The sequence below is a fragment of the Oryctolagus cuniculus genome, chromosome 4, assembly GCF_964237555.1.
Source record: "Oryctolagus cuniculus chromosome 4, mOryCun1.1, whole genome shotgun sequence".
NCBI lineage: Eukaryota > Metazoa > Chordata > Mammalia > Lagomorpha > Leporidae > Oryctolagus > Oryctolagus cuniculus.
Genome location: NC_091435.1, coordinates 112,786,912 through 112,812,826, shown reverse-complemented (window position 1 = coordinate 112,812,826; position 25,915 = coordinate 112,786,912). Strand labels below are relative to the sequence as shown.

Genomic DNA, 25,915 nt, shown 5'->3' with positions numbered 1-25,915 from the left:
TTTATTTATTACTTGAGAGTCAGAGTTACACAGAGAGAGGAGAGGCAGAGAGAGAGAGGTCTTCCATCCCATGGTTCACTCCCCAACTAGCCACAACGGCCGGAACTGCACCAATCTGAAGCCAGGAGCCAGGAGCCTCTTCCAGGTCTCCCACACAGGTGCAGGGGCCCAAGGACTTGGGCCATCTTCCAGTGTTCTCCCAGGCCATAGCAGAGAGCTGGATGGGAAGTGGAGCAGCAAGGACTGGAACAGGCATCCATATGGGATGCCAGCACTTCAGGCCAGGGCGTTAACCCGCTGCGCCACAATGCCAACCCCGATCCTGTTTCTTAAAAGAAATTAAACTGGACCAAGTCACAATAACGTAAACGCCAACTACATCTCCTATGATACAAATAAGAATGAAGTGCATTAGGTAGAAAAGTACGTATGTCAGAGGAACAGAAGTATAGGTGAAAGGGACTGCCCACTTGCTTTTTAACTGCCACAGAGAAAGCAAATTGGCTGTGTTGTGAACATACTAAGTTTACAAATGTTTCTCAAAGAGTCAGTTCTTGGGACTGCTAAGCTGTCTGGAAAAAAAAAAAAAGGAAAAAGGTAAGCAGAGCCACCTAACTAGTCTAAAAACATTCCATTAAAAACATTGCTTGCAAGCATACCAATTTCTGTGGTCTGATAACAAATTGTCAGAAAATATATGTGAAAGACTCTAACACTTACTGTGTACCCAGTACTATGCTAAACATTTTATAATACCTTAACTCATTTATTTCAGAGCTGTGAAAATTAGTATACTATTGTTCATGTGCACTTTACAGATAAGCAACAGAGACAAGGTTATTCAGCCTAGTGGGTGGAGAGCAGTAATTCAAGTATAAAATGCTAGGGCCAGTGCCATGGCGCTCTAGGTTAATCCTCTGCCTGTGGTGCCAGCATGCCATATGGGCGCCGGTTCTAGTCCCAGTTGCTCCTCTTCCAGTCCAGCTCTCTGCTGTGGCCTGGGAAGGCAGAGGAGGATGGCCCCAATGCTTGGGCCCCTGCACTCGCATGGGAGACCGGGAGGAGGCACCTGGCTCCTGTCTTCGGATCGGCATAGCTCCAGCCTTTGCAGCCATTTGGAGGGGTGAACCAACGGAAGGAAGACCTTTCTCTCTGTCTCTCTCACTGTCTGTAACTTTACCTGTCAAATAAATAAATAAAAATCTTTAAAAAAAAAACAAATATAAGATGCTAACTATGATCATATCTGGATGATGGGATTACATTGTGAAGCACGTTTATAAAAGTCAAAGTTTGAGGTCTGATTGTTTTTCAATAGAAAAACAAACAAAAAGTTAATTAGGTAAAGCTGGAGAAATATTACCAGGTATCATTGCTTACTAAGAATAATTACAAGCTGCATATCTGCCAAGAGTCAATTAGATGCTTCTGCATGCAAGGATACTATTTATTCAGAAGTATACTTTTGTGTGATCTTTAGTTCCCAAATTATTTATTTCTGAAAACATGACAAATCTTGCTTCAGAAACCGTATTTCATCTTAAAACAATTCCTCTAAAAGGTCATACAAAAAGACTCCCAGTTTAACTTCTCTTGGAATGAAGAACTGAATCACAGCTCTCTCCTTCGTATATGAAGAATCAGTAAGCAATAATAGCTACATGAGAATGTGATCTAAGACTTGGCATGTTTCTAGAAAGCGTCCATCCCATTATGCAAGAAGACGACCTATTTCACTGTAATTTACAACACAACCAATATACTTGGACTCTGAACTCCACAGCAGCTGATTAAACAAGAAGTCTACTCCTTCTCAGCTGTCTGGCGTAGCTTTATTAAATCTAGCCAAGCATCAAGCTCCCAGAATTCCATAAATAACTTTGCCTTGTAAGCTGGAATAACAGTACTAAAATTTTGCCAGTTTTAAGGATGTCTTACTAGCTAAAAATCCTTTAAAAAGACATTTCTGGACTACCATGGTAGCTATTATAGATCTAAAAACAAAGAATAAAAGAATAATCTTTTTAATTCTTACAATACGTTATAGACAAGATTTAGTGAATCATTTAGCTTCAGAATACAACATTCTTCCTCACTGTGGTACTATTATTTTCAGGTAGGTTAATTTGACAATCGTTTTTATCTTTAAATCTGAACAGCACAGTAAAATAGAGCCAAACTAAGCTAGAATTTCCCCATTAGTACATTTACAGAGAAATTCATGAATGAATCACAGTTAGATATTAATATTTAGTTGTTCAGGTATCTTATTTGCATAATACAATCACACATTGGAATGAACAGAGAACAATGCTAGAATGGAATGAGGTAGTTTGTAACTAAACACTTCACACTTGAAGGTACAATAATTACTTATCCCATTCCTAAATGAAGACCTAGGCATTTACTATGCCTAAACCTCTACAGTTCTGAACATGTTTGAATACACCACAACAGAAATAATTTTTTTTAAAGTTTGATAATGTGATGTCAAATCAGCAAATTCAATTTGAGTTTCAGACATGACGATTTGCTGCAGTGTATCTCAGCCTGTCACTTTCAGTCATTTCATTCTCAAACTTAACATCTTACAAATAGCTCTCAGATGTGGCAATGCTTGCTAATTCTGGGTCCATTAATCTATACAGGAAAATACTTCAAAAGCTTCATAGGAAATTTGATAAATCTATATTCAAAAAACTTTTTAAATCTATGCATAATTTATTCATAATTGGAATTTTTCCATATCTTTTTGATGATCCTTCACAGGCAGAGATCTCAAAAATTTTTACAACAAAATAAATATATTTTAATTTGATTTTCTGTGAACTTTGTGAAGTACTCTTGTATGTTTTCAGATCTCATTGGAAGAGAATCACTGTCATTATTTACAGAAGAGATTACTGGTACATTTGTAACAACTTCTTTTTATTTCAAGTTAATGTCCCTTACACTTAAATAAAATAAGAAAAAGTTTATCAATATTATTACAAATTTCATTTTTCCAGAATGCCACAGAACTCTTTTGCAAAGTCAAGATTCAAATAATAGCCATTTTTTCTATCTACAGAAAGACCACTCAAATTGCTAGAATAATAGTTTTTTTCATTTACTAGGAGTTCAAAGTGAAGATTTACATGTAAATTTTTCTCCTTCCAAGTAAAGACTCAAAATATCATATAAATACAGAAAATTCTCCCCAACAATTTTGCCCAACAGCCCAAGTCAGGTACATAGACGTGATAGCTGGAGTACTTCAGGGTAAAAATGCGATACTAGTTCTTAGAGTATCTAGGAAGTTCAAACTCTAATTATCATCAAGATAGGTCACTCATCAGTTTTCAGCGACTATCTGCTTACCTCATTGTTGCTACAAAAATAATTAAATAATTAGTTTGCTTAAATATCTTTGTTCCCTAATAGAGTCATGAGAACAGACATGCTGGTTTTTTTTTTCTTGTTCATACCTCCAGACTCTAACAGAGTATTTGCAAGTAAATACTAAGAATTGAAGCACCTGCTTCTAGTTATAGCTACTTGCAAAACACAAATAAAGTATCAGAACAAAACTAGTGGAATTATTCCCTAAAGTGTTGGCTACAGCTACCACAGATAGGTACTAAAGGAGTGCCTCCAATACTAACGTAGTAGCTACAGAACAAGAACAGGGTTTTCAAAAGACGCTGCAACACTCCTAAAGTGCCCTACTGCCTATACAGCTAAGTTTAGTCATGAGCCTAAGATCATGCAAATGAGATGTAAATAGAGTTCCTTTCAAAAGGAGTATTTTAAAGAAGTGAACTCAGTTGGAAACAGAATCCCACACTCTGTTACACTTTCTACCCTTCCAGATGAGATAGTTCAGGACACGATGATGATGATGATGATGATGATGATGGAGCATCAGCAATTACCCTGTGTGGTGAGGTGACCTTGATAATGGAAGCTGAAGAACAGTACCATGGAACAGATAAGAATCTAAGTTTCTAATGATATTGAATCATGGTAATACTAGCCCTGGAGCACTTGGCTCTAGAATCTTCCTTGTTATGTTACAGAGCCACCATTTTTAATTTTCCTTTGTGATCATCAAACCTAACACTATTTAAATGTCAAAAATTCCAAAATGTATATCTAAACTGGGAACTAGATCTGTAGTTTTCATAGTGAAGTGGATAAATATATCATTCTGATGCCAAGACTTATGATCATAACAAGTATCAACTACAAATCCAATAATGTGGGAAAAATGGTTCTGAAATCTCAAATCTTGCTCTAATAAAAATATTTTACAAAAGAGGATAAAAAATTAGAAATGATGAGGGCTTGCAGCCATAATAGGAATAAGGTTAATGATACTGAAAGCTAATTAGATTATACTAAAGTAGCAAGGAAAAGTAATTATTAAACAAAAAAGGCTAAATCCCCTGAATTTGGAGTCAAATGATCTACAGATGATTTCAGATTTGGGTAATTTTAGGAAATAATTTCAATTTTAGGGCTTCACCATTAGAGAGAGAGGGATTAATTAAATGATCTCCAAGTGCTTTCTAGCTCCAGAATCCACTACATACCTTGATAAATTAATTTAAAAGAAAAATCTAAAATGTACTGACATTAGGTCCAAGACAATTCCTCCATCACAAAAGCAACCACATCTTCACCAGATACTGAGCAATGGTATCTTCTAAACAGAAATAACAAAACGCTTAATAGGATTTTCCTGCCTATTCCTGCTAGCTACCTACCTTGAATGTAATTACCTCCTATTCTTCAACTGTCTCTTATTTCTCTCTTTCAGATCTTAGCATATAGGTTTCTTCTTCAAAAAGCCTGTCCTGACTCCTAAAATGTCCTGCTATTTTTTTCTTAGTTAACATTTTTTTGGACTTCATTGTACTTACAACAATTTTTGATTTATTTGTGCTTTCATTCAATGACCAACTCTCCCACTATGATGCAACCTTTAGAAGGGAGTCATATATTTGTTTGGTGTGGTTTTCACTGTATTATGCCCTGACATAATGCCTAGCACATAGATGTAGTTCATTTATCCAAGTATTTTATATGTGAAAGGATAAACAAGCAATAAATGATACAGTGATGCAGGCATTCAGGAATTGCACAGATCACATGTGGCAACGTTTATTCACTTACCTCATTAAACACAGGATACATCACTGCATAGAGAGGCATAGAAACCATGGAAGTGGTCTCAGCTTCATTCTTCATCTCTTCCATTGTCATCCTCATTCAAAAGCCAACTACAGTAGAAAAAGCAGTGCTAAAATGCAGAGGAATCTTCATTCACTGCAGTGTTTCTTTTCTCTCTTGGTGTGAAATGGGGAACAAAACATACACTGACCTAGTGAAGGAGGAACAGAAGACAGCAATTAACTATATTAAGGAAAAACAATAAAAATCAATAATTTTCCTCTCCAAATTATAGACTTCCTAATTTATGGAAAACTCATTTATTAGTATATTTTACCTGAACCCTGCTCAATAAGACATCTAGCTTTTCCTCCACAAACTCAAATATTGCCTCTTCCCACTGCTTACCTTCCCCTGGTTAGGTACTACTTCACAAAGCAGTGATTCAAGAACTGCTTTAACTTGAACTTAAGAGTTCTCTATGGGGGTCGGCGCTGTGGCACAGCGGGTTAACGTCTTGGCCTGAAGCACCAGCATCCCATATGGGCGCCGGTTCTAGTCCCAGCTGCTCCACTTCCCATCCAGCTTCTGCTATGGCCTGGGAAAGCAGTAGAAGATGGCCCAAGCCTTTGGGCCCCTGCACCTGCATGGGAGACCTGGAGGAAGCTCCTGGCTCCTGGCTTCGGATCGGCGCAGCTCCGGCTGTTGCAGCCATCTTGGGGATTGAATCAGCAGATGGAAGACCCCTCTCCCTTTCTCTCTCTCTCTTTCCTCTCTCTCTCTCTCTGCCTCTCCTTCAATGTGTAACTCTTTCAAATAAATAAATAAATCTTTAAAAAAAAAAGTGAGAGAGAAAAAAAAGCTTACAGATGCTCAAAGTTTTGGGTTCAAATCAAGAATTCACCAATATCGAGACATTGTTTTGAGAGTTTTAGAAATATGCTCCTTTTCAAAATACAACTACTTATTTCCTTTGCCAAGGTAAAAAATATCCCCAGTCATGAAGTGAAAGAGTATTAGTAGTGGCAAATCTGTATTAAACAAATTCATTAATACTGAAAATTTAATACTACTTAAAAAGCATTTTCATACATAAAATAATTTTTACATGAAGTTGGTCCTCACAGTAACTTACTTTACAGCTATAACTTCATTTTTACAGATTCGAAAGCAGGCTCAGATTATAAATAACTTGCCTAAGATCACACATGCAGAGATCTAAAACTTGATCTCAGGACTTTAACTCTACATTAGACAACCTCACATCACAAAACCAAGTTTAAAGTGGAAATAAAAATAAGTCCCCCAAACCCCACCCACCATCACCACTTCCCCAATAAAGTATTTGGGAGTTATTTTTTCACTAATAGATGTATGAGCTTTGTGGTGCAATAGGTTAAGTCAGCATTCCATTTTGAAGCCCCAGTTTGAATCCAGCTTCTCAGGTTCCCTTCCAGCTTCCTGCTAATCCATATGGGAAGGCAGAGGAAGATGTGGGAAACCAGGATAGAGTTCCTGGCTCCAGGCCCTGGCCTGCCCCAGTCCTGGCCATTGTGGCCATTTGGTGAGTGAACCAGCAGATGGAAGATCTCTTTCACTCTCAGTCTCTCCATCTCTCATTCTGTTATACTCTGCCTTTCATGGAGCGGTTTTGTTTGTGTCTGAGCTGAAAATTGCTCCCACACTTCTCAAAACAACAAAAAGCCAATTCTTAAATTTTATTCTATAGGGCAAGAGAAAATCATTACTTGATCCGATATAAGTACATGCTTTGGTCAAAGGGACAATGGAAGAGAAACTGAAGGCAGTGATCTGATATATCACTGTAAGAGTCAAACAAGGCTGGAATAATCATGAAGAGGAAATAGCTACATACTCATATTAACTGGTGTCCTGTTGTTCCTATTTCACTAATTAATATGAATCTTGGTGATCCACTTTTCCACCTAGAAATGAACTGAAAATACTATTCCATAATAAATTTGAACAAAGAGAGGAGCTACAATGCAGTGATGCCAGTCAAAATGAAAAGGATGGAATGACTGTAGAGTATGAAGAGCAGAAGACATATTATCAATGAAAATGCAAATGAGATACAGCAAAACAAGGACTAGCAACAGAACTTTAACAGCTACCTCATTCAATTACAGAAAAAAGTATTTAATAAGGGAAAACAGAAAATGAAAACTTTTGATTGCTATGGGAGAATTGGGAGAGAGAATCAGCATCACAAAAAAATAGGAGTTTCAAAGAGAAGGTGGCCAAAATTTGTAAATGCTGTTGAACATGGACAATAATAAATGAAATACTAATAGGGATAGCAGGCACAATGGAATCACTTTTTGTTTTTTATTCTTTTAAACACACATGCACATCACTGCAGACACAAAAGCTGACAGTTAAGTGGGCTAGTCACTTTCAGAATTCTTGATGACATCTCTACCTAGATACGCCAACAAACTTGCTCAAATACTTAATTTTTACCTTTTATAAATACATTGAACTTTTTTAAAGTTGCATTTTATAAATCTCTCCTCTAAGACTTATTTTATAGTACTATCAGCTGTCCTTTGTCATCAAAAAGAACAGTATTTTAACAGCATTATAAGCTAATAGTAGGTGGCTGGTCAATACCACATAGAACTACCTTCTAATATTGTTTCTATGGAAAATGCTCCAATTAGTCAATTTAGAACTCAACACTGGAGAAAACACAATCACAATCCTAGTTTAGGAAGGTACTCACTACTTCAATAGCATTTACAGGACATTAAAGTCAACACTACCAATAAGAATTTTAAATATTGAATTATTCTCCCAGTTTTGATTCAACTGTAAGTTAAAATATGTTTCTGTCATTCTTTCCAGTTGTATTTTAAGTTGAAATGGTTCAACAAGGATCAGATGAGCTGAGTGAGATGTGAGGCCTTACCTGCCCATTTGACAGGATCCCTCCCTTTCAATTTAGTGGCACATTAGCAAAGTTTCAGCCTTTTCAGTATACTGGGTTCTGGGATGAGTATTGATCATGCAGATGAAGACAGTTGAAGATCACTGGCTCCAAGGGCCTTAAAAAGTGATCTCATCCACCCCATATCTACAGTAAAAACCAAAGTACAAAAAGGGTGCAGTGACTTTCCCCTGGTCAATTTCTAGCTAAAAATAAGCAGTGAAAATGTGAGAGACTGTTATGGTGACAACAATAGCAAGAACCACTTTATCTTCATTTCAGATGTGTTGCTTTGGGAGAAAATTTTACAGTTCAAAGCAAGATTTGTGTTTGATCAATTAGCATCCACAGAATCAAAAAGAGACAGAGAACCAGAACTGGAGATGACAAGATCTTAAACATAAACTTGTAAACAAAATTTTCTTCAAACACCCCTTGTGATTTTGGGAACTCAAAATAGATTACAAGAAACCTTCTCATTTTATACTTTTTCCCTTATTTCCTTAAAGATATTCAAAATAGCACTGCTAACTTCTAACACAAGATGAATCAGCTTTAAATATCTTCTTGGGCTGACGACTATTATTGCTTGGTTAGAGTGAGAAGGCAAAAAGAAAAAAAAGCCCCTGCCATTCTACTGCCAAACTCTAAGACTTGGTGTATCGGTACCCTGCTCTACCAACTAGAGTGTGCTCATTTAAAGAGCTACACTCTTTCTATCTCAGGGCTCAGAATCAGCACTTCCTTAAACAGTCTCACTTTAGTCCGTCTGGGGCATGAGATAACTCTAGCACCAAAGTTATTTTACTCCCAAATAAAAGGAGTGGCCAAACAGAAGTTCTTGTTACTGGTATATGCAGTTCTTTGGTAGAAACAAGGCTTCCTAAGTGAATTCTGCACTTAAAATATGAATAGATGGGTATTCTGTTGTTGTTGTTGTCTTTCTCTACAGGTTCAATCCAGCACATAGCCCTTCACTTGGTCTCAAATTCTTATAATTCCCACAATATCCCTTCCTAAAAAGGAGGCTATTCATTGATTATTTACTTAAATTTTCAACAAAATGCTCATGAACATTAAAGAGTTTATTCATTCTAGATAGGAATAGGGTTAGAGTTAGGGTTATTTATATTCCCATTTACAAGTATTTATGTTCCCACTTATAAGTGTATTTCTTTCTACTATAAAGACCGTAGAGTCAGCACAGCAGGCACATAGCAGATACTTAATTGCTGTTAAATAAATGAATGAGATAAGAGAAGGGCAATTTATAAGTTGAATCAGTCTTGCTAATAATACTCTTCCAATATCAAGGTTAGCAAAATAAAAATAAACATAAAATCTAAAATGTCTAGACTCATTCATAATTAATTAGTTTTTAACTTAAAAAAATTATTTGGGAGGCAGAGGGAGAAAGACAAGACTATGCTGCCATCAGCTGGTTCACTCCACAGATGCCTACAGTGGCTCTGGGCTGAGCCAGGGGTCAAAGCAAGGAACTCAATTCACATCTCCCGAAAGAGCCGCAGGAATCCAATCACTTGGGTCATCATTGCTACCCACTGGGGTAGACAGTTGAAGATCACTGGCTTCTTAGCAAGAAGCTGCAGTCAGCTCCCTAAACCAGGTGGGTATCAAACCCAGGCACTCAGATTTGGACACAGTTATCTGAATGAAAAACATCTTAATTTCTAAGCCAAATGCCCACCCCTTACTTTGTTAGCCATTCCAAGCTCTTCCCACTATAGCAAACAGAGAATACAACCTTCAAATGATTACAAATAAAATCAGGATTCCAACAAAAGAAATTTACAAGGAAATCAAGTAAAACTCTCAAGGTAACAGTGAACAAGTGTTTCAGTTCCTAAATGTTGGAAGATCTGAATTATCACAATTTCAGTCCCTATTAAAAATACTTATTTGGGGACTGGTGTTATGGCATAGTGGGTTAAGCCACTGCTTACCACACTGGCATCCCCTATCAGAGCAATGGTTTGAATCCCAGTTGCTCCACTTCCTATACAGCTCTCTAATGCACCTGAGAAGGCAGCAGAAAATGGCCCAAGTTCTTGGGTCCCTGCTACCCTGTGGGAGACTGGGATGGAGTTCTGGGCTCCTAGCTTTGACCTGGAGCAGTCTCAACCATGGCCATCTAGGGAGTGAACCAGTAGATGGAAGATCTCTATCTTTCTCTCTACCTCTTTCTTGCTCTCTTGCTCTCACTCTGTCAAATAAATAAATTAATAAATAAATCTTTTAAAAGTGCTCATTTGCAAGATTGTTCATTCCAAACCTCCAGGGAAGATTCCAGGGATCTGCATTTCTGACAGGTAACTCAGATGATTCTTATAAACATGTCAGGCTAGGAACCATAGGGATGGCAAGCACAGTGGTTAGAGTCAGAAAAACTAGCTGCTAAGACCAATCTCAGGGATATGGATGAAACTGTTTGACTAAGCACCTGAGTTTACAGTTCAAATTTTGTGGAAGTCTCACTTATATCATATGCCTTATTTCTCTATTAGAAACAAAAAGAGGGTGAAACTGTATAATCTTAAAGGCCTTGATACTCAAAGATTTCATTACTGGTTATCTATTGTAAGTTCAAAAGTAATTTCATGGGAATTTTTTTTAAAGAAGCCTCACATTAGATCATAAAAACTATTTAAAAATTCGAGTAAAGATGTCCTTCCCAAGAGCTGGTTGATTCAGTGTTTCAAATAACTGACAAGCCATTGCTTCCTCTCAATATGAAAGCATCAAGAATCATACCCATCAGATTCCTAGACAAACTAGATTTTTTTCCAAGATTCTCTAAATCACAACCTATCTATTTCACACAGGCGGAAAGGTTGGCACTTGCTATCATAACCTTCACATCTTTTAGGGCCTTCTCATGTTGAAATGCTATAGCTATTTCCAAATGAGATAAAAGATTTAGAGGAGGAAGCTAGTTGAGAAAAGCGGGGCAGACGAATGCAGTAAGTGAGGGATGCTACTGAGACTAAAATGAACTTAAGTCTTTAGAATATATATTACCTCTCTCTCCTTCCTTCCTCTTCAAATTTTATTTTCTATAATTCAAGGTCTCCATTCTACAGGTTTTCTTAATAAGGTTATGCATAACTTAAACCTCCCTGAACATGCACTAGTCAGTTTAGTAAACAGATTTTTGCATTTAAGGGACATCTAGAAATAATCTCCTGTTCATTTGTGTAATTTATAGCACTTTGACTATATATGAAAAAGCACCTTCTCTCTGAGTATGTCACTTCACCTTTCTATGCTTTAGCTTCTTTTTAAGATTGAGAACAATGGAGCTGTATACCTAAAAGAGATATAGTTAAAATGAGGCAATTTCTAAACCAAACAGAAATTCTGTTAAATGGCTTTAGGTTATTAAGTACTGTATTTCTGCACTTTTAAACAACTACACAACTGTCGCTCCCCCTCTTCGTGGAGGAACAACACTAAACCCTGCATAGGTTTCCTATCCGAGTCACGGCACCATTATGTCACTCCCCGTCTTCGTGGAGGAACGACACAGGACCCTGCGCTGTTCTTCTGTCTGCTCGGCCCTCCCCGGGTTTGCTGCTGGTCCTTCCCGGGTTGGCTGCTGGTCCTTCCACCTCCGTGGAAGGGCGGTTCCCCCTGCCACATTCCCCACTTCCGCGGGGGAGCGGCACACCGCTGGCCGGCTCTCTCGGGGGCTGCACAGGTGTTCCCCTTAGATGTCCCCCTTAGATGTTCCTGGTGCATGTCGTCTCTCTCCTCCTTTATAGTCCTCTTCCACCAATCCCAACTCTGCTACCCACACGCCGAGTACGCTGCTCTCCTCCAATAAGGAGCAGGTCCCACAGTTTATTGGTTGAACTGGAGGCAGCTGTGTAGAAGTTGTTTCCCTTCTCAGCGCCATATTGTGGGAAAGCAGATGCATAGAATAAGTCTTAATTCCAGTAACTTAGTCTAGTCCGAGTTGCTCCCAGTTGCTCCCCACACACAACTAAAGTAGACATTCCAAAATGAACTCTCACTTCATTGGGAAGTTTAACCCCCTCAATCAAACCTAGAAAGGCACCCTCTGTTAAACCACATCTTCCAGGTAGCTGATAGTACTAACTGGTTCAAGAGCTCTAGCTTTGTTTTTTTCTCAAGATAAAAAAAAAAAAAAAAAAAAAGACAAAATCTTCAACATCTCAACATATACAACTGATAAGAAAAGTATCTGCTAAGCCATTAAGAAGTCACAGAGGTTCTACCTAAAACACCATCTCAACTTCAATTAAAATGTCTTTGAGGGACCTGCACCGTGGCTCACTTGGTTAATCCTCCACCTGCAACGCCGATATCCCATACAGGCACAGGGTTCTTGTCCCAATTGCTCCTCTGCTGTGGCCTGGGAGGGCAGTGGAGGATAGCCCGAGTGCTTGGGCCCCTGCACCCACATGGGAGACCAGGAAGAAGCACCTGGTTCCTGGCTTCGGATGGGCGCAGCGCCAGCCGTAGCGGCCATTAGGGGAGTGAACCAACGGAAGGAAGACCTTTCTCTCTGTCTATAACTCTACCTGTCAAATAAAAAAAAATGTCTTTGAAAACAAACACTGGCAAATGAGAGCACCATGCTTCATGATGGAAAAGTACCTAAATGAAAAGTGCTATAAATGTGACTCCATCAGCTTTATCATTCACTGTCAATCGGAGTATGTCTGTAACAGATAGGTGTTCCTTAAGAGCAGAACTGGCTCTAAACATATGCCTATAAATCAGTCATTTCAAAGCAAAAATTTATTTTTCTATAGAGAGTTAAGGTTCTAAGAAAAACTTCAAAGTCTACAGCATTACCTAAAGTCAAATAAGAATAGAAGTGTTTGAGTCATACCCAGCAACATTAAGAACACTGTTACATGAGAGGTGGGGATAGTTTTCTTATGACATGGGACTAATACCTCTCACTTAAGATTGTTGTGAATATTAAATGCAGTTACAGATGAAGTGTTTAGAAGAGTGCATGGCACACAGTAATTATTTAATATTAGCTATAATAATTAAGCACAGAAAAATGCACACACAGTCTAATCTAGGATAACAAGTTCAGGTCTCTCTCGAAGACAGGCCTCCTCCACAACTCTTGAAAGCCAGATAAACAAAGGAAGAATATTTGGAAACTCTTTATGATAGTAGACTTTCTTAAAACAAAACCAAAAACTTTTAATAAAATCCTATATATGAGAACAAACACACTAAATTGGTCATTCATCCAATAAACATATTAAGCAACTATTTTACCAGCCCCTCTCTTTCACAGGAGCTCCTAAACACCTCCTCCTCCATATCTGAGAACCACTACCCTAGAACAATCAGGACACAAACATTTTGACCAATGCATTATGAAGAATAAAGGAGAGTGACCCTAACAGTAAGGTTAACAGCTAGCAAAGGACATCTGTATCCATATTTTTTCATGCTTGAGTTCCAGTTTTCAAGCTCTAAAGAGTAAATTTACCCTTACTCTTGTCACACATGCTAATGAGTCCAAGAAACTTAAATGTGAAGACATTTAAATGTGAAGAGATTTTAAAAGCAAAAATAGCCATTATATATTATCTAATTCGCTCTCCAAGTTTTATAATTTAGAGACAAAAATCCAAAGAAATTCACATTAAAAAACAAAGGTGGGCACTGTAGTGGAGTGGGTTAAGCTGCAGCCTGGCACACCTTTCTGTGATGCCTGCATCCTCTGATTGCCAATTCAAGTCACAGTTACTCTGCAATTCTGATCTAGCTTTGTGCTAATACACCTGGGAGGCAGCAGATGGCTTAAGTACCTGGTTTCCTGCCACCCACATAGAAGACCTAGATGGATTTCCTGGCTCCCAGCTTAGGCCTAGCCCAGTACCAGCTGTTACAAGCATTTGGGGAGCAAACCAGTGGATAGATGGACGGATCTATCAGTCTGCCTTTCAAATATAAATAAACCTAAAAAAAAAAAAATGGTGATATGTATTTTAACCAAACATGCTACTGCGACCTATTGTACTTTAGCAAGATAGTCTGCCCATCTGACCTACTACTAGTAGACTAACCTACCCTCTGTGTCATCCATAGCTCAACCAGCATATAGTCAAGAACTCCAGAAACAAAATACAAGTATCTAGAAACTGAAGAGGGCATGTGGCTGTTTCAATAGAGGCATTAGAACACACAGCAGCACAAGTCTGTGGATCTCCAATTTGGTCAGCTGAGATCTGACACCGTAAAAGTTCACTCCATCATGTCAAGTGTACACTCTTACATATTTTGGGGGATGCTGTTTCTTAATACTGAAATTTATAAAATAGACAGGAAGTAATTATTTTTTTCCACATGCAAATGTACCTTATAGAGCAGGATAAATGCTCTGATTTCTAACAGAAAGACCCAAGTTTGGTTTTTTTGCTCAGTTATGTAATACTACTTAAATAACTTAATCTCTCTGAATTCAGTGGGAAATTAATGTAAGTACTCACCTCACAAGGTTGAGTACTGAATGTATATAAAACAATACAGTGGCTGGTATGCCTTATAAACAATTCATTTTGATACTGATATTTTATATAAAATTCTATGAACATGACATGTGAAAGGGCTGTAGCTAGGGTAAGACAAACCAGACACCTAGAGCACAAACTCTGACTTTCTTGACATGCTGGGTTAGTGCCTTCTTAAATTTTGCACCGTAAGTGTCTCTCTTGCCTCATCCTAGTTCTGTACCTACACAGCATATACAAGTATGGTCTTAATATTGATATCACAATGTCATAAAGACCACTTATACACCATATTTTCACAACCTTTTCTTCCCCATTTGCCAAATTGGTGTGTAAATTATTTGGGTCACCAGAAGTCACATATACTCATATCATCCAAAGAAAATTACTTAGTTTTGTAATACATAAAGGAATTTGGCCATCAGATGCATTTTACAACTATTTGTCAGGCTGCTTTAAAATCACTCTTCATTGTCTTAATGTACATGGGTCAACTTACTAAAGGAAGACATGGCCCAGAAGCAGGCTGGGTAGCAGAGTGAAATCAAGACAGGATCAATGACCTTCTTGAGATAATTCATAAATGGAGATAATCTATATAAGATAATCAAAGGTTGACAACAGAATCAAAGAGCTCATTACCTCGGAATTAGCTGATGGGAAGTGGGAGGAACAATACAAATAACAACTGGCTCCTAAAATAGTCTGAAACAACTAGTTCAGGGAGAAAAACAAACATCTCCTTATAGTTGTGACAATCCTTACATCTTTTTACCCTATTCCAATGTCTAAATTTTGCTAAATCCTGGTCTGAAATTTTGACAAAAATGCTTGGAAGGCAGGACATAAATCTGTCCCCTTCCACATGTCCATAGTTTGCCCCTAAATTTTCAATCTTTTGTGGCTCATAAACCAAATAATGCCTAACTGAATGGCCAGTTAGTATTTGAGGTGCATGTCTATTTCTTAATTAGTATTTTTGTTAATTCTACAAAATAAAGTAAAAGCTTCCCTTTAAAATCCCTCAGAAACTAAACAAAACAAGAGCCCTCAGAGTTCTTTATGCGTCTACGTACAACTGAAGGAATCTGTACTACCTAGAGTCTGTCTACTTGCTCTGCATCATTTATAATCTTAGATGCTACTATTTAATTCAACAACTGCCTGACTCTTCTAACTAACTGCCCAAGATCTACTATAAAAACATATATTCTCTTTGGCTTACAAAAGTTTTTATAACAAAAATACTTCCACAAGGCACTAAATGTTAATATTAGCCCCAGATAACAAAATCGCCTCTGGCTCATGTGTTTAACATTGGGTGCCAATGAAGCAAAGGTTCTATCTTGATGATGCCATTTAATTTCACCTTTAGCTCCCAACTGATCTTAAATGCAAATGCTATCAGTCACAAAAAATGAGGGAGACAGAATGGTTATCTCTTTATATTATATTTACAGTTCCTCCCCTAATCTTCACTTTGCAAAAGTTTAATTCATTTTCTAAGGAAGTATATTCAAAATTAAGGTAGCATCCTGGAAGTACACCAACTTTCAAACATACCAAAATGCCAATGTTAATATGGATAAAAACATCCACAAAGCATGTCTGAATAAAAGAATACAGCATTATTCAAAATCCTTTGGAATTAAGAGAGTCTTGTGACAATCTGAAAGGGTATAGGGAGCAGTTGCTGCCTAAAGGCTGGGTCTGACTCATTTAACATTCCCAACTGGCTTTAGCTGTAGTAACTTATATAACTCCGGGATGACAGCAAGGGTGTAACATTGTAGGATCTTGTCATTCCTTACCTCCAACCTCAGTTGGATTCCAGGTCATTCTAACCTAAGATCAGATGGCTGGCTGAGTAAGGCAGGGAGAGATATTTCAAAGTGGAACCAGAATTCAAATTTCTTCTTCTCAGCAATGGCCCAAAACTATCAAATGAGAAAGGCTAAATGCCCATACGATGAACTTCCATCCCCCCTTTTTTTTATCTAGTAAAGTATAAACTCCACAAAGAGAAATTTTATTAATTTTTGTATTTCTTAACATGTAGCATAGTACTCTGCATAGTCAAAGTCAGCAAAGGTGTTGGAGACTTCGTGATGAAAAGTCAGATGTAGTCCACGCCCTTGAGGATGTACAGTCTTGCAGGGAATAGACAGCAAAGAAATACAATGACATGTCAGGATGCTGTGTTGTCTAAGACTCCAGGGAGCACATCTGTGTGATGTTATACACTCACTTACATAACTTATACAAGTTCAAGGTACAAAATTTTTTATAGAAGACAAAAAAGAAAAACACTGAAATATATAGGTGATACTAATTCCATTCCATCAGTCCCAGAATGAGAAAGTTAAAAGACACATGGATCTGCTACACACCTAACAGACTGAAAGCCACTGGACCTCTCATAGTGAACAGCTCACACAGCAACTATGACTAACTACATGTATAATATATGCATTTCTTTTCTAACATGGTCTGAGTAACAAGTCAAGTACTTCACATAGCATTGAAAGGAAAACTAATCTATTCCAACCATAAAGAAAAACTGTCTACATTAAGGTTGTCAGTCAACAGATTAAAAGTCAAGTTTGAATAGTAAGGAATATCTGCCCGCTACAATAAAGATAGTCTGTCACCGCAATACTAAGGTTAACTGTCTCCAATGGAATTCGATCACTAACATCATGTTTACTACAATGGCTAAAAACATGATCTCTTGAGTCAGCAGCCTAGATTCAAACCCTAATTCCAAGCAATTACTGGTCTTGTGACCTTGAGCAAGTCCTTTAACTTCTTTGTAGTTTCCTAATTTTTTTTTTTTTTTTTTTTTTTTTGGACAGGCAGAGTGGACAGTGAGAGAGAGAAACAGAAAGAATGTAGTTTCCTCATTTACAAATGGGGATAATAGTGCTCTACCTCACAGGGTTGTAAAATTACATGACATCACTTAAAAACCTCAGCATGAGGCCAGTCACTCAGCTATTACTTCCTAACTTCTGGCCAAGGTATCAGATACCAGTTCTTTCCAATGTAGATTTAAGGTAATTTCACACATACTATATACTCAATAAATACATGGTAAGTGGATGAACCCAAGGATTATTACTATGCAACTTAGACTTACCTCTGGCAAACTTATTTCCAAGGGACTGGTCTGACTAAGTGGCAATGACTACCATTTTATATGTTCCACTCTTGTTACCCAGTAAGTCCTCGGTTTGCTCTATTTCCTTTCTCTCCATTTCCTCTCTCTTCTATAACCCATACAGCAACATCTAATTCTAGGTAACAGTGTAAGAATAAAATTGAAGAGATTCAAATCATTTTTAGGTAGTTACAAATCTGGTTATCCATGTCAAAAACGAAGGGTTACCTTGAAAAATAAGATATTAACATCACAATATACCCAAGTTATATTTAAATTTTTTAGGGTAAGTGAGAAAACAACTTCATAGAAACAAAAATGAACCACCAAACCACACTGCTTATGGTCAGCAAATAAAATTTTTCTCATTGCTGCAATAAAGATGCTTTCATTTTTTACACTGTGTGTTCATGCATGAATATACAGTCCTAAAGCATAAGCCTCTAAGACTGCAACTTTGACATTACAAAGGCAGTAACATACATAATCACACTATTTAAATTCTACATCACTTTTAGTTTATATTACAGGGAAACAATTATTTAACAGAACTGGTCTAAAATCTTAGTAACATTACCTATCAAAATAATTTTAACACTACAATAACATGAATATAAGAAGTAGTACATGAAGGGCTGGCACTATGGCGTAGAGGACTAAGCCTCCACCTGCAGTGCTGGCATCCCATATGGGCGCTAGATCCTGTCCCAGCTGCTCCTCTTCCAATCCAGCTCTCCGCATATGGCCTGGGAAAGCAGTGAAAGATGACCCACGCGCTTGGGCACTTCTGCACCCCTGTGGGAGACCTGGAAGGGGTTCTTGACTCTGGATGGGTCCAGCACTGGCTGTTACAACCATTTGGGGAGTGAACCAGCAGATGGAGGACCTTTCTCTTTGTCTCTCCTTCTCTCTTTAACTCTCTCTCAAATAAACAAACAAAATCTTAAAAAAATAAAATAAAATAGTACATCAGTTCTATCTTCCACATACTGGGTATGCTAAGTAAATACGAAAATTTTATCCACCATCCAAATGACATTAGAATTGACTTTTAAGAAAGTTTAAGACTTAGTAAAGAATTATATTCAGTAACAAAAACGGGGAGGGTTATCAATTTTGAAGCCAAATACCAACAATCGCTTTTTCAGTATCTTATGGAAAAGTGAATCAGAAAATCCACGAATATATATAAGGCTACAGCAAATTAGGGCTGTTGAATTTCTTCCATTACTGTGGTACTGTAACAGGCTATAAAATTTGTTTTCAAAACCAAAACCTAACAAAATGTATTCCTTAAGTCTCTTGACTTAAGGCAAATAATACATTACCTGAAGATCCTCTCAATAGTAATGAATTTTTTCAAGAAGCCCAATATACAAGTTACTCTGAAACAAGAACTACTCAATTTCACAAAGTCACCTTACAGAAAGCAAGTGATTAATAAATATAAAATTGACAGGAAGATAGTTAACAACAAGCAAACAAGCAAGCAAACAAAAAGATAAAGAGACAAGGGAAAAAGCACCATCATTTCCATACAGAAAGCTCCCTATCCTGATTTCAGAAACCTCAAATACAAAATGAAGATCATTCTAAAATTTTTATTAAATATCTGTAAAGAACGCCTTTGTATCTATTCTTTAAATTTCTTAAGCATGTTCCCACATGCTTCAATCCTTTATGTAGGCAGGAAGCTTATCTCTTTTATTCATTTCTGAATTTCTGTTTCTAGCAAAGTGAAAGAAACACTGTGAATGAATATACTCATTTATTCATTCAGCAAATATTTACTGAACACTTACATTGTGCCATGTACCATTTAAGTACAGGAGTAGGATACACGACAAATCAGAGAGCCCTGCTCAGGTAGCTTAAAGTCCAGTGAGAGAAACAAATATTTACCAAATAAATCAGAAATAATTAAGATCCTCTTGTGATGATGCCACAAAGCAGTACAGAGTATAGTGAAGATACAGTGGAGACCTATTCTGGTTTTGGAAAGGAGCAGTTCAAGGTTAGGGAAGGCTCCCTTTAGGAATGACATTTAAAATGAAACTTGAAAAGTGTCTAGGATTTGGTCAGATTTGAGAACAGTCCAGGCAGTGAAACAAAACATGTGCAAAGGCCCTGAAGTCAGTAAGGACTTAAGTATTTAGTAACTAAAAGGGCTGACAAATGAGAAAGGCTGGAAATCAAAGCATATTGTCAACAGTAAATAAGAGTCAAAAGGGTTATAACCTTTGAACATTTAAGTCACGTTATGTGTTTTCTCACCAAAAGGAAATAATCTCAGAAACTAAGTCCTATTCCATAATATTAAAGATGCAGTTAGAAGATCCAGATTACCCATGCCTTGTTCCCACCAGTTACCAGCTACATGACCTTGAGCAAGTAAACCCAACTGAATCTCTTCAGTCTTTTTAAAAAGGCACTCAACCTATGCCATCTACTGAGACTACAGTGATAAATACAACATGGCCTCTCTTCTTCTATTTGTAAACCCCAAAATGAGAACAAATGTGGATAACAGTAAAGTGCACACAGATGCACACATCACTCTGTGAACTCTCTTAATTATCCAATATGCAAATGATCACTGTACTCAAGCATGTGGCCGGAAGATGATAAATGTAAGAGAAACATTCCAATGACATTCCAGCAGAGGTGAAATATCAAAACTGAAATGAATCTCAGAGATAAAGAAAAATTCATGGTAAACTGAACCAAGAACAAAAACTGATATATGCTGAACAAGTAGATTATATTAACTTCACTTATTTCCAAAATTTCTCTAGTTCAAAAACTCTTTTCATAACCACACAGCTGCATGCCAAAAGTCAGAACTCATTTCACACCGTGCCCAACAAAAGCAAATATTTACACTGCCATCTAGAAAATGTATTAACATTCTTGCTTACCACCACTTACTAATGCATCTATGGTCTACTTAAACTACTTCACCTTTCTAATTTGACACAAAGCCAGTTAACTCCACACAATTTTCCACCTGTTTGGTTGACTCTTCCTTACAGGTGCACTATTTTGCTTATGGTGCTTATTATTCTCGATTTCACTTGATTCTATACTATCATACCTCTCCTTCCATTTTAAAGTTGTATCAATTTCCAGACCATCTTAACTTCCATAATATGGGAATATGATACATTTGATCCTAGAAAATACTGCTGCATTTAAAAATTACACACATTTAATATTAATATTTATAGTGTGTTCAAAATACAATGTATTTCAATGGTCAACTTAGATAACAATAAACCATGACAGATGATTGCCAACTGCAAATAGATTATTTATGAATATAAACTTAATGTGAAAAAATCCTGACATCAATGAACATATTCCCACATTTCTATTAAAAAAAAAAAACTATTCAGTATTAATACTGAGGAGCTGTCCTGGGTCGTAACAATTACAGGAGATAAGACTGGGAGAGGTGCATTAGTTTCTACTCCATATGAAATGTGTCCTGCTTTTCCATTCTTTAATACAAACTAAGAATGAATTAAAAGTCACAGATAGGGGCTGGCACTGTAGCGCTGCAGATTAAAGCCCTGGCCTGAAGCGCCAGCAGCCCATACGGGTGCCAGTTCTGGTTCCAGCTGCTCCACTTCTAATCCAGCTCTCTGCTATGGCCTGGGATAGCAGTAGAAGATGGCCCAAGTCCTTGGGCCCCTACACCCACGTGGGAGACCTGAAGGAAGCTCCTGGCTTCAGATCAGCACAGCTCCAGCGGTTGTGGCCATCTGGGGAGTGAACTGTTGGATGGAAGACCTCTCTCTCTGTCTCTACCTCTCTGTGTAATTCTTTCAAATAAATAAAAATAAATCTTTAAAAAAATTTAAAAAGTCACAGATGATGCTGAGAAAATTAAAATATGTAAGAGCCTCATTCTTTTATTTACACACACACACAGAATCAAAGAGGGGAGAAGCAAATGAATCACAAAAATATGTTACCTCCAAGAAATGCAATGTTATCTTCTTTTCTAGTAATGAGCACACTAAACTCTCCTTAATGTTGCATTATTTGAAACAAAAAAAAAGTGCACAGTAAGTTTTGTTAAAGAATTCCATCCCCACTGTTCTCAGTTTTACAACATGAGAGTGGAAAAACCACCTAAGGCAGGAAGGGAAAGGAATATATCCTTTTCACAGTAAGGATGGAATACACTGTTTAAATGACTTTCTCCTATTTCACTATCTACTTTTAAAAATGGACTGTGGGAGAAGTCGATCGTTAATATAGCCCCAATAAAGGACAAAATACGTAACTGATACTGATCCTTTTTATTTTTCAAAAAGGTCAGAGAAAGTGCTTCAGTGAGGAATTTCACCCCAGTTTAGAAAAAAAAAAAAGAGAGAGAGAGAGAGAGGGAAAAAAAAGTCACCCTTCAATCACTCATAGCTTCTTAGAAATCCATAAAATACCATTACTGTGTCACTTCCTCCACCTTCCTCAAGAAACACGGCCCGTCTCCGCACTTTGTGACTCCGCCGGCATCTCTGTCCTGTTCAGGACCAAGTCCCTGCCTGTGTGACCTTGGGCACGTCATTTACTCCCTCAATTTCTTCAACAGCATCCTGACGGGAAAGCTCTTCGAAAGCAGTTCCAGCCGTAAACAAACCTATCTTGGGTATCACACCCTCAACAGGGTCGAGCGGTTCTGCTCAGGGACCCCATCTCAAAACACTCAGAATCCGCCGATCTGTCAACATCTGACTCTTCCTACTCCGTTCTCCTTTTCCTTCAAAGGGCATAACCCCAGTCACCCCGGAGCGAAGACTTCCAAGCAACCCCTCCTTCCCCAGCCACACTTACGAAGCAAGGGGGAAACAGCAGCCTTACCTCTCCCGCCCCAAGCCACACCTTCGGAGGACCCCACCCCAGGCACATCCGCCCTCTCTCCTCTCGGGGGGAACCAGAGGCCAACCTCGCCCTTCCCCTCCGCCCCCACCTAGAGCACACTTCCTGGAGGCGTCCAGGCCCGAGCGGGGCGGGCAGGCGGCATTTACAAACCCGCTTTACGCCACTCGCGTAGGGTAACCTCGCTTACGCCCATAGGGCCCCGCTCCCAGCCCCGTCCGCTCCGCCAGCCAGTACCAAGCCCGAGTGCCTCAGCCCCGGCCCCTGTGTGACCCCAGACCTCTTCCACCGCGCGCGGAGACACGGGGATAGGGGCAGAACACCCGCACCTTACCGGCAACTGAGGCACTGACTTCACTTCCCACCTTTGGAGCCCTCTTCAACTCCCGGATCAATTCACTCCGGCGACGCCGGAAGGACCCGAGAGGAACCAGGCGTTGTCCGGAATCCTGCCCAGCCGGAGAGGCGCAGTGGCCTATGGGGACTCGTAGTCTCGCTCGCCGGCGTCGTCTGCAATTCCTGCGCTCCTAGGACTACACTTCCCGGCAGGCCATACGGCAGAGCCTAAGGCGATGGGTGGGGACACTCGTAGCCAATAGTAGGAGAGTTCCCGGCCTTTGCGGGAGGAGGTGAGAGGGAGAGAGAGGGTGCAAGGCTAGGGGAGGAAGGGCGGGGCCGGCTCTCACCTGCGCCAATCAGGGTGCAGGGTCGGCCCCGTAGGCGCCTCACCCAAGGAGGGGGCGGGCTGCCGGAGGAGAAGACGGAAGCGGGTGGGGGGGCCCGAGGTAGGGAACGTGGGGCCGGTGGAATGGGTCTGCAGCGCGGGCAGAGAGGGAGCCTGGAGTGCAGGGAGTGCGGGGACGCTCCGCGGCCGGGATAAGCAGCTCCGCCAAGCCCCAGACCCGCAGGTTGGGGAGCGATGGGCTGAGCCTGGGCTACCTGCGGAGGCGCCAGGGCGCGGCAAGGGAACAAGTCCAGGTGTGAGAGCGGGGAGAGGGTGGGAGGAAAGGGGGACCCCCGGTACGAGGGAAGCGGCTGGAGCAGCTTCCAAAGTGCAGGGAGCGGGCAGGGACCCGGGCGGCAGCAGCAGGAACAGCAGGGGGAGGAGCAACAGCTGCCCAGTTCGCCAACTGGAGGAGGGAGAGGCGGAGCTTGGGTCCCGGTGGAAGCCGAAGGCGCAGCCTGGACCGTAGTTTCCCGGGAGAGACCCGAGCAGGAGCGGGAGCTGAGCGGAGTGCAGTCCCTTCGAGCCTCAGCTCCAGCCGTCCGCCGAGGGTGGCAGGTGTGCGGGAGGTAAGCGTGGGCGCGTTTTCCGGGGCGTCCGCACACTGCCCGGGAGGAAGCGTCTTTGCACAGCAGTTGCAGCAGGGCACAGCTCAGACCGTCTGCCTTCGGCTGGAAAAACCGGGGCAAACCCTTTCGGGTGAAAGATGCACATTTTTGGACTTTGAGGAGGAAAAAAAAAAAAAAAAGAAAGAAAGGTCGCTTGACCCTGGGTATAAAGGGTGTGGTTGGTGTTTTTGGTTTGAGTTGCACGATTCAAACTGTTGTGGGAGGTCTCAAGATTGAGGGAACCCCTACTGATTGAGGACCGGGTGGACGGTATTCTGGATCGGTACGTAGCTGATGAAAAGCAAACGTCTCGTCGTTGATACAGAATTACTTCCGAACTGTATCCCTAGAAAATAACTTTGCGTTCTTCTTCAGCGTCTGCGGGTACGTTGGATGCTGAGATTGTCCGCTGCGGACCTGTTATCCAAGGTGGTTGTAATGCAGGTCCGTAGAATTCCGAGATCTGTATTAAGCTAATGCAGTCAGGAACAGCGGGATAGGATGGGTGCTCCCTGAACCTGTGGGAAGTATAACTTTTGCCAGTAATAGTGTAAAAATGTGTTTTAGTGGATGGGCACTTAGCTTTCCTTCCAGCGACTCTGGAATATTGGAACAAAGACCTGGACTCAGCCTACAGTGGGAACATATGGTGTACATCATTGCTGCTCCTTATTCGCTCATTTGTGTCCAGTGATATGTGTACATTTCAGAAAACAAGAGGACAAGGAAAGCTGTCTGAGGATCTTTTCTGTGTTTAGTGCGTACGTGCTAAATGTTTACCCTTTGTATGAATTATGATGGGTTCCGGTTAAAAACATCATAAAATAAGAGTTTATTCTCAGAATTAAGCCATGTGTATATTTCTTTGAGTGTAATTATAATAGTACTTATGGGTGGAAATATGGTGTAGATGGAAATATGCTGAAGATAAAAGGTGCATCTAGCTTTGTGTAACTGACAAAAATTGCAGGCTTTTCTCTTTAGAAAAGTAGTAGGATCTATCTGGTGAGTTCATTTTTCATTTTCTTTTTGTTACAGAGTTCCCCAGATTACATGGCTTTTAATCATAGTAGGGTATTGCAGCACATTTTGTTCTGAAATGCCTTTACTGTGATAGTTGTATATTTCAGTCTGGGAATACTTTCATCTAGGTTTTTTTGAACTAGGGTCAATAAAATGGAGTAATTATCTTTTATTTTCCAGTTTTCCTGATTTACCTAGGATTTTCAATTTTATTTTTGTACTGCACACATTTGTTTTTGAAAAGAAATGGCTCAAAGGAATTCTCTGTTTAAAGTTCAGTCCTACTGAGTGCTACTACTGAAAAGCTTAAGTGACTTACCAGTATATACATACTCCATCTTTCCCACACTCACACTGCAGAACTATGGAGACAGACAAATCTTAGCAAAATAGCTGCTCTTAGATTGACCCGGAGCTGATCAGGTAAGTATTAGCAGCAACAAAGAGCTTAGGAGAATGAAAAAGCCACTGTAGCCACTAAAATTAGCAGCCATGGTAAGAGTCAGATTTTTATCTTTGCTACACCATTGGAGAATCTTATTAATCCACATAGCTGCTATGACTCTGTAAAATTATTTTGGTAGGAAAAACTGGGTACTAGGGTTTAGTGAGGCTTGGAAAAAGATCACATTTGTCCTTGTTATTTGTGATTAAGTGGATTGTCCTGAATCAGAATCTTCTATTCTCTTGTAGTCTGTACTACTAATTCATTTTATGAAACTCAATATTTACTGTAGCCAGGTTATTTCTCTCATGTATTAGTAATAGTAATGATAATTCATTTTATACTGGCAACGGAATTCTTACAAAGCCTTTGTCAAAAGATATTTTTGCAAGAGTTTTGTTGACAATAACCAAGCATATGAATAGAAAATAAGTATCACA

General features: G+C 39.3%; 2 protein-coding genes across 9 annotated transcripts in view; one reads left to right on the top strand and one right to left on the bottom strand.

The window, feature by feature from the left end:
- PDCD10 (programmed cell death 10) overlaps window positions 1-23,189 on the bottom strand; it is a 47,331-nt gene extending 24,142 nt beyond the window's left edge. Inside the window, exons 1-2 of one of the 4 annotated variants that reach the window (XM_008266442.4) lie at window positions 23,010-23,189; window positions 5,158-5,365 (exon numbers count right to left, since the gene is read on the bottom strand). In XM_008266442.4, the coding sequence (XP_008264664.1) occupies window positions 5,158-5,253 (96 nt within the window). In that variant the 5' untranslated portion in view covers window positions 5,254-5,365; window positions 23,010-23,189. Of the gene's footprint in view, window positions 1-5,157; window positions 5,366-22,239; window positions 22,799-23,009 lie in introns of those variants that run through there. The other 3 variants (XM_070073196.1, XM_070073197.1, XM_070073198.1) reach the window with 3 other exon arrangements.
- A 157-nt stretch (window positions 23,190-23,346) lies between these two features.
- SERPINI1 (serpin family I member 1) overlaps window positions 23,347-25,915 on the top strand; it is an 89,211-nt gene continuing 86,642 nt past the window's right edge. The window contains exon 1 of one of the 5 annotated variants that reach the window (XM_070073192.1): window positions 23,347-23,460. The gene's annotated coding sequence lies outside the window, so the exon portion shown is untranslated. Of the gene's footprint in view, window positions 23,461-23,521; window positions 23,654-23,831; window positions 23,969-24,382; window positions 24,392-24,429; window positions 24,452-25,915 lie in introns of those variants that run through there. The other 4 variants (XM_070073195.1, XM_008266443.4, XM_070073194.1 and 1 more) reach the window with 4 other exon arrangements.